Source organism: Protopterus annectens, chromosome 11.part0, assembly GCF_019279795.1.
Source record: "Protopterus annectens isolate FY-2018-M chromosome 11.part0, PAN1.0, whole genome shotgun sequence".
Lineage (NCBI taxonomy): Eukaryota > Metazoa > Chordata > Ceratodontiformes > Protopteridae > Protopterus > Protopterus annectens.
Genome location: NC_056745.1, coordinates 21,544,261 through 21,553,463, shown reverse-complemented (window position 1 = coordinate 21,553,463; position 9,203 = coordinate 21,544,261). Strand labels below are relative to the sequence as shown.

General features: G+C 42.0%; 1 protein-coding gene across 1 annotated transcript in view; it reads left to right on the top strand.

Moving 5' to 3' along the window:
- The first annotated feature begins 3,991 nt into the window (after window positions 1-3,991).
- The window catches only part of LOC122814887 (oocyte zinc finger protein XlCOF28-like), a 162,434-nt gene continuing 157,222 nt past the window's right edge, over window positions 3,992-9,203 (top strand). The window contains exon 1 of the mRNA XM_044087157.1: window positions 3,992-4,088. Coding sequence (XP_043943092.1) covers window positions 3,992-4,088 — 97 coding nt within the window. The remainder of the gene's footprint in view (window positions 4,089-9,203) is intronic.

The following is a 9,203-nucleotide window of genomic DNA, read 5'->3' as shown; positions in this document are numbered from 1 at the left end:
AGAAAGAAACTGTTGCAAAAAAAGAGTAAAATCCCATGATTGGAGAAACTCCCTGGTCAGCCTCAGTAAGAAGCTGAGATCCCTCATAAAATCCTCCAAAGCTAGTTATGAAAATAAAATCGCCACTGACTCTAAAGACAACCACAAAGCATTCTATAGCTATGTGAAGAATCTCAATAGCAACACTCAGATTTACTCTGAGTTACAGCACAATGCCACTAAATATACAGAACCAACTGATATTGCCAACATCCTGGCAGATAGGTTCAGTGCTGACTTTTACCCCCCTGTCATCCCCTAAAGGCCCATCTCTATAACAGAAGAATGCAAAGTTCCTGTAATCACGGCTGCACAGGTAAAAAACACACTATCCAAAGCCAAGAACACAGCATCCATGGGACCTGACGACATCCCAGGCTGTGTTCTACATGAACTACAGCATGAACTGGCACCCCACCTAAGTACCATGTTCAATCATAGCCTCACCTCAGGCTATGTGTCCACTGAATGGCGTACAGCGACAGTTATCCCACTCCACAAAGGGGGAGCCACCACAGACCCTGGAAACTACCGCCCCATTAGCCTAAAGAGCCTGGTCTGCAAGGCTGTGAAACGTATCATCATGGAACTTATAAACAATGACATTGGTAATCTCCAAACTCAGGACCCCACCCAGTTCGGGTTTGTAAAAGGCAGATCATGTCTCCTAAACCTGATAGACTTCTTTGAAGCAGTCACCAAAGCTGTAGATGAGGGTAAGGTGGTTCACACAGCCTATCTAGATCTCGCCAAGGCTTTCAACACCATCCCCCACTCTGGAATTATAGATATACTCACTAAACTAGGTATAAATCCCTATGTCACAAGATGGGTTGCCAACTGGCTCACTGACAGAACCCACACTGTGAATGTAGCAGACTCCAAATCCAACTTCAGACCAGTGACAAGTGGAGTACCACAGGGTTCAGTCCTGGGTCCTCTCCTGTTTGGTATCTACTTCTCTGAAGTACAGGCCAACACAGAAGGTCTTTGGCTAATGAAGTTCACAGATGAATGCAAACTAGGAGCCATAATCAAAACTCCAAAAGATGTGGACATCCTACAAAAGGGCCTCGCTGAGACAGATGCCTGGTGTCAAAGCCATGGCCTCAAGCTCAATGCCAAAAAGTGCATTGTCATCCCTTTTGGTAAAAACTCAGTACCCATGAACTACCACATAGGTGGTAGTCTACTTAACACTGAAAGTGTGATAAGAGACCTTGGGACACAGGTGGACAGTAGTCTCTCCTTTGATAATCACATCGCCACAGTAGTCAGGAAATCCTTCTATGTGGCACACCTCATCACAAAAGGTTTCTCATCCAGGAAAAAAGAGGTCATTGTTCCCCTCTACTCGTCACTCATTAGACCCATTATAGAGTACAATGCCCCTTTTGGTATGTACCTCACAAGACATCTACAACAACTGGAAAGGCCACAGAAATACCTCACAAAGAGGATTACCGGCCTCAAACAGATGCCCTATGCAGACCATCTCAAAAAACTGCAGCTTTACTCCGTTGCATATCGCCTACTCAGAGGCGATCTCTGCCTAACACACAAAGCTATGTCAAACCCAGAGCTTTTAGACATGCTCAACTTAAAGAAATCCCAATCCCTATGAGCTACACGGTCTAGGGACCTAAACCCTGTCACCACAATAAACAGAACATGCTGGAGGGATAGATTCTTGTCCCAGAGACTTCCCATACTCTGGAACAAACTACCTATCTATATCGAATAAAGCTCCTCATTAGCACTCTTCAAGAAAAATCTTGATGATTGGATGGGAGATAGGAAATTCACCCCGGGGATCACTTCTGTGGCTCTGCTCGACAGTGGCACAGGAAAATAATTTTCTTGGGTGGCGAAAGCCAGGGTGCCTTTGGCTAGGCTTATATAGGCCCTAGGGCCAATAGCCTAGTACCTACCTATGAACCTTGATGAGGGAAAGTCGGTGCATACAGCTTACCTTGACTTGGCCAAGGCCTTTACTAACACAACTTAATGTAAATCCCTATCTCATCAGGTGGGTGGCCAACTGTCTCACCGACAGGACGTTCATGGTCAAAATAGGTGCCTTCACCTCTAGTAGTAGATCTGTCACTAGTCGAGTTCCCCAGGGATCTGTCCTGGAACCCTTACTGTTTGGCATCTACTTCTCAGAGGTCCAGGCAAAGACAAAAGGCCTATGGCTGACTAAGTTTGCAGATGACTGTAGGTTGGGTGCTGTCATTGTCTCCCCAAATGATGCTAACATACTGCAAGAAGGTCTCAAAGCAGCTAATGACTGGTGCCAAAGTCATGGCCTCAAGCCAAACACAAAAAAATGTATCATCATACCATTCGGTAAAAAAACAGCCCCTACTGACTACCACATCAATGGCAACCCCCTAAACACACAACCTGTGGTGAGAGACCTGGGTACTCAGGTTAATAACAATCTCACATTCGACCATCATGTAGCGACAGTGGTCAGAAAAGCCTTTTACTTGGTTCATTTCATAAGTAGAGGGATTGCATCCAGAAAAAAGGAGGCTATTACCTCTCTATACTCCTCCCTCATTAGACCAGTAATTGAGTTTAATGCTCCATTTGGTGTGTACCTCTCCAAACATCTGCACCAAATGGAAAGGCCACAGAAGTACCTCACAGAGAGAATCCATGGCCTCCAAAACCTGTTCTGTGTGGACAGGCTCAGATCACCATCAGTCTGTTCGGTGTGATACTGATTGCTCAGAAGTGATCAGTGTCTCACCTACAGTGCATTCTCGGACCCTGCCCTACTAGAGATGCTCCATATCCGTAAGTCTAACTCCTCATGCATTACCCACTCAAAAGGCCTGAATCTGATATGCAACATCAAAAAACCTGCTGGAGAGAAAGGTTTGACTCCCAGAGGCTGCCCCATCTCTGGAATAGACGTCCCATACATGTAGGGTTGCCACCTCTCTCGGATATTTATAGCATCTCCTGTCTCCTGGAAGTAATTCAAAAAACTCTGAAATGTCCAGAAATAATGACATTATACTCTCAGCTGGAACTCAAGCAACAGGCATTCACTCACAATTGCGCTCTCTCTCTCCCGATCTCACACACACACACACACACACACACACACACACACTTTTTTCGGTTTCTTTGACTATTATTTTACACTTGCTAAACAGCAAAAGCACTGCTTAGCGAGTGTACTCAGATGCCCTGTGCAAACACTGAAGCAGCTAGATAGATTCTGCTGTACCAAGTCCTCCAGAAAAAAACAAGCAACCCTGGTGGACTGCAAGTATACAGGTTATATAACAAGAGGAAGAAGCTGATGTATAAGAATAAGAGGGAACTGACTCAGCAGAGGGAGAATTCCCTCCTCAGCTTGAACAAGCAAATCAAAAATCTTGTGAAATCCTCTAAAGCTATGTATGAAGCTAAAATAGCATCCCCAGCTAAGGATAATCATAACGCATTCTTTATGTTGAAGGAGACTGGTGCCTGGCCTACAGGGTAGTCTACAACTCTGCCCTGATGGATATGTTTAACATACACAAATCTAATGGCACAAGAATAACTCACTCTAGGGATCTTAACCTAACCTGTGACATTAACAAAACATGCTGGAGAGACAAATATATCTCCTAGAGACTGCCGCTCCTCTGGAACAGTCTTCCAATTTACATGAAGCAGAGCTCCTCACTGACCCTGTTCAGGCACAACCTGGACAAATGAATGGGAGACCACAAATTCACCCAGGGGGGCATCCATTTCCCTCATGGACAAGGGGGAGTCAATGTTGACTATAGACTAGCTCTGCAAAATACATTCACTTAATAAGGACAGATGGGTCAACTTTGGATTAACATGGCTAGGTTTGTAAGGACTCTAGGTCCATTAGCCAAGTAACCTCCTATGAAGAAAACACCACAAGATGTTGTACTGCTCAAGACACAGCCATAAAATGAAAGAAGAGAAAGAGCCTGCAATAGAAGAAGTAAGAACAGCACCAAGGAAAATGAAATCAGAGAAAGCAACAGGTTCAGATGAGATCATGGCAGGTATGATCAAGATGTTGGGAGAGTTGGGGAAATTGCTGCTGAGGGTACTAATAGGTTCATAGGTAAGTACTGGGATAGCTGCCCTTGTGGATCAGTTTAAGCCTAGCCAATATCCATTTTTGTACTCAAAATAGCCTATCCCATTTGGTTATAGATTGGTCTTACCTATCCCATGGTTGATAATTATATATTACCCCAATGAGAATAACTGGGTTCATACCATAGAAAAATTTGAGGGGAGCCATGCATGGAATAAAGCATTTAGGATCTGCCTCTGTCCATTAGTAGTACAGGCGGCAGTCCTGGGGTAAATTTTCTGATTCCGTTCCATAGATCTAAGTTGTACTTAAAAATGGACAGGGATGAACTTTGTTTTATGTGGATGGGGAATATGTTTCACAGGTAATGGTATCCTCTGCAAGATGTACCTGTCCTTCCAAACCATTCTGTTTATATTGCAGTACAGGTTTAGATCCCTAGACTGAGTATTTCTGATGCCATTTGACTTGCGGATATACAGTGCATCAATCGGTTAGTGGGTCAGAGGGTGCCTTGTATGCCAAACACAGGTTACCTGTCAGTAGTTAGTAGGATTCCGAGTATAGTGACTGGTATCCTTTTAGTAAGGAGTGTTTGTGGGTGTTTCAGTTGTTGAATGTGTCTGGAGAGATAGATGCCAATGGGGGTATTATATTCAATGATTGGCCTAATGAGGGTTGAGTAAAGGGGGAAAAATTAGGGTTCCTATCAGCTGATCGAAGACGCAGGTTAGCGAATGTGACTTGGTTGAGCTGTAAACGCCGAAATGGCAAAATATCGAAGCGGCATGTGAGCAAATTCTTTCCCTGGGAAAGAATTTGCTTGGCCACTTCAGTAGTTTGCTGTTTTTGGCACTGTAGTGCGGTCTCAGAGTTGGTATATTTAAGTAGGGGTGTGTGGGGGGCAAAGCCCCCCACTTAATATCATGTATTAAAGTGTTTTTTTTTTTTTGTTGGAACAGCAATTTTTTTCCAAGGAAAAAAAAAATTGCTGTTCTGACAGTTTGGTTTTGTACGCTTTCGCTTACATGGGGTTGATTAATCACCATTCGCTAACCTAAGCGTTCAGTGATCTAATATAGACCCAAAAATTACATCCCTAGATCGAGACACAAACCCATTGTTATAAGCTGTGCAATATAGAAGGATTTTCTTAGAGCTATAGTCACATGTTGGACAAAAGTTAGGTCACTGTCCACAGAAATTCCCAAATGCCAAACAACTGGGTCAACTCTTAAAGATGTATTGTCAATGTGGTACTTCCTGGAGTAGATTACTTCCCAAAGGATACAGTAATGCATTTTTTGGCTTTTAGTTTCATTCCGTGTTGTTGGCAGCAGTTATTTGAGACAAACTTTCCTGCAGGATGGCTAAGTTAACTGGGGATTTAATGACTGCTCCCAGCTTTCAGTCATATGCAAACTTAGTCAGCCAGAGCCATTTGGTATTTTGTACTGGTAGCAGTATGGACAGATAAGCATATCTCAGATGACCAAAGAATAAGTTTACTCATGCCAGTGTTGAAGAACAAAGGGGACATTCACAACTGTGGGCAGAACAGAGGTATCTAACTCCTGCCACACTGCATGAAAGTCCTGGAGACAATGATTCATAAACGAATATGCAGAGTAGTAGAGAGTAAGATGGAAGATTTAGCAGTATGGATTCAGATCAGGATACAGCACAAATGATCCAATGCTTGCAGTGCGGTAGATGGTTGAGAAGAAGCTAGAGATGAAGAAAGTGTCTAATTGGGCATTTGTAGACTTTGAAAAAGCATATGACAAGGTCTCGAGAAAGCTGATTTGGGCAGTCCTGTGGTGGTTCAAAGGCCCAAACACATTGGTAGATTTAGTGCTAACTATGTACAAGGACCTAGTGACACAAGTACATACAGTATTCAGACTGACAGAGGGGTACTCATTGAGAGTGGTTGTGCATTAGTGTTCAGCTCTGAGTCCAGTGCTGTTCATACTGGTGATGGACTACATTAGCAAACAGGTCAGAGGGGACAGATCAACAAAGTTGCTGTATGCAGACAATGTGGCATTACAGGCAGACTCTGAACAAGAACTTCAGCAAAGGATAATGAATGGAATACAAAACTGAAGGCACATGGGATGAAACTAAGTACAGATAAGACATTGTGGTAATGGCATAAAATGGGGGAAGTAAGAAGAAGCTGATAATTGAGATAGAAGGGAAAATAGTGGATGAAGGTAACGGCTTCAAGTACCTGGGATGAATGATTCAGGAGAAGGTAAATCTGAATGAGGAGGTCAAAGCTAGAATTAAAGGGGATGCAGCCAACTGGCACAGAGTGTCAATGGTAGTGTGTTGCAGAAGAATGCCAAAGAAGCTGAAAAGTAAGGTGTACAGAACAGTGGTGTAGCCAGTACTACTATATGATATGGAAACCTGGGCAGTGAAGGCAGAGTAGTTGAGGAAGCTAGAGATAATGTAGACAGTGCGCCCGAGATGGGTGATGGGGTGTACATTGTGGGACAGATAAAGAAGTGACGATATCTGAGCAGAAGCCTGAGTAGCTCCAGATGCAGAGAAGGTCAAAGAGAACAGATTATGGTGGTTGAGGCACATGTGCTGGAAAGCAGAAGACATTCGTGTGAAGAAGATTTGTGACAGATGGAAAGAAGGTAACTGTAAACGAGGGCATCCAGCAAAGAGATGAATGGACTGGTTCTGAGAAGACCTGTGACAGTCAGGCATGACTGTCGAAGAAGGTCAGAGAGTGGCATTGAACAATGACAAATGGCCACAGTTAACAACACACCCAGACCCCATGTAGAAAAAGAGTGAGAAGGGAGTTATGAGCAGTTCAGTGCAGCTCTGCTACCAATGAGCACTTCTCTTCATAAAGCAAAATATTAATTTGTTACACTTCACAGTTTATTATAAATGTGAGTACTTTATTTAAAATGTTAAAAACAAGCTATGCTAACTCATCTAAAATATGGGCATTAGCTGTGTAACAGCCATGTAGAAAAGGCATACCATTCAACTAGTGTAGAGAAAACACAGTTTCATTTCTCTCCATCAGAAGACTAGTTCTGCAAATGTCTAAGAACAGAACTGACTTCTACGTATGAGCAGCGTCATTCTCCACCCAAATATACTAATGCCACAATCACAGAACTGCTGTATAGTGTGAATCCCAGTTAGAAGTTATAGTCAACTAAACTGATGTCATCTGTGGTACAGACTGACAAGACATGCAGTCAGCGAGAGAATCAGGGATAAATGCAGTTCGATTAATACTGGATGGCCCACCTATGCATATAAATAGGAGTGTTTTTTGTTTCTGTGTGTGTGTGTGTGTGTGTGTGTGTGTGTGTGTGTGTGTGTGTGTGTGTGTGTGTGTGTCAGTGACTTTTTACTGAAAAAATTATCAGCATACACATTTGCTGACATTGTAACATCCACACTGCAAAGAAAAGAAACAGAAACAAAACCAGAGCAAACATTTGAAAATAATCAACACGCCATATCTCTGTTCAAGTTATACTGTAAGTTTTAGAAAGTTTTCTCTGGCATTAAAAGCAGTCATTGAGAAAAGCAGGGATAAATGTAGTTTGAATAATACTGGGTGACCCATTTATGCATGTAATTGAGTACGTGTCCATCCGCACACGTGTGTATCTGTTTATGGACATATCTAGAAAAATAGTCGGATAAAACATCCAAGACCGTTTACTGAAAAAAAAAATGATCAGCATAGATATTTGCTGACACTGTAATTCCCACACACACACACACACACACACACACACACACACAAAACTGTAGACCATAAAACTTGAAAATAATCAGCAGCACTCAGTATCTCTAAAAATATTCAAGTTATTCGTTAGAGGACAGTTTTCTCCAGCATGTAATACAGTGGTTTGTTGGCATTATTCGTGTAAATGCTGCATAACTTCATAAGGAACAAGAAAGTAACAATATGTCAAGTGCATCATAAGTCAATAGTAACTGCATTTTCAGTCTTTTGCAGGGACATTTAATTTGCGTCCCTTTAGTCAGCTGAACGTCATTCATTAATGAATAAACACAAGCTTACAAAGTGACAAACCGTGGGTAATATCCTCATAGCAGTATATCCTATGCAAACAAGAGTGAGGACAGCGATTGTCTCAATCCTTGAACTTAAACAAGGTCACCTGAAGGAGGATACTAACTCTGAAGAATGCCATGATGTAATCGGCTGCATGCAAACTGGAAGATGGCAAAAAGGCAGTAAAGGCACCAACCATTCTGGCTACAGTCTATTTGTTTAGATTAAGATATTAAATATAATAACTGGTTTTATTAAAGATTCAGAATACAGGTACGGACAAGCTACAGATGTGTTTCACATTTTGATGTCATTTTCCTTCTTTTCTCAACGTACAGGTCTCAGCTCTGGCCTCGGGTCCGTCTCAGCTGTATTTACTTAGACTCTCATATCTGATCCTTCTGCTCCTCCGTTTACCCATAATGCCTCAGAGTTTCGTAATACCTGAGATCTCATTTGCCACGTCTACACTTTAGACATGGATCACTGTTTCTCAAACTTTTTGGGGTGTTATGATTAATTGTGAGTTAAAACAGAGAAATCTTTTTCCTGTATATTCCTTCTCTATATTTCACCCTTCTTCCCTTTTGTAGATTCCATTTTTTTTGTCTGCGTTAGATTTTTCAGTCCTTTTTCCTACGTGTTTATTTTGGGTACTCTTTTTACCATTCTTGGTAAATCTTTTCTTTTTTTCTCTTCTGAAAAACTTTTTTTAGTTATACACAGCGTATTTCTTATATACCATTGCCAGTATTTTTTTTCTTTGCTTTTAGATTTCTGCTTTTCAAAAAAATCCTTCTTGTTTTTTTCTCCTGTTTAATATGGCTGAGGACTCCACAAATTTTAAAAAATGCACGTCCTTGGCATAGAATACCCAACTCTGATGCCCACAGGGAGTGTGTATATTGTTTAGGACTGGCGAACCTTGAAACCTCCTGCTAGATTTTTGCGTGTTTCATTTCTTGAGCCTAAAGCAATGGTTGAAAAAGGGGGGGATATTAAAAG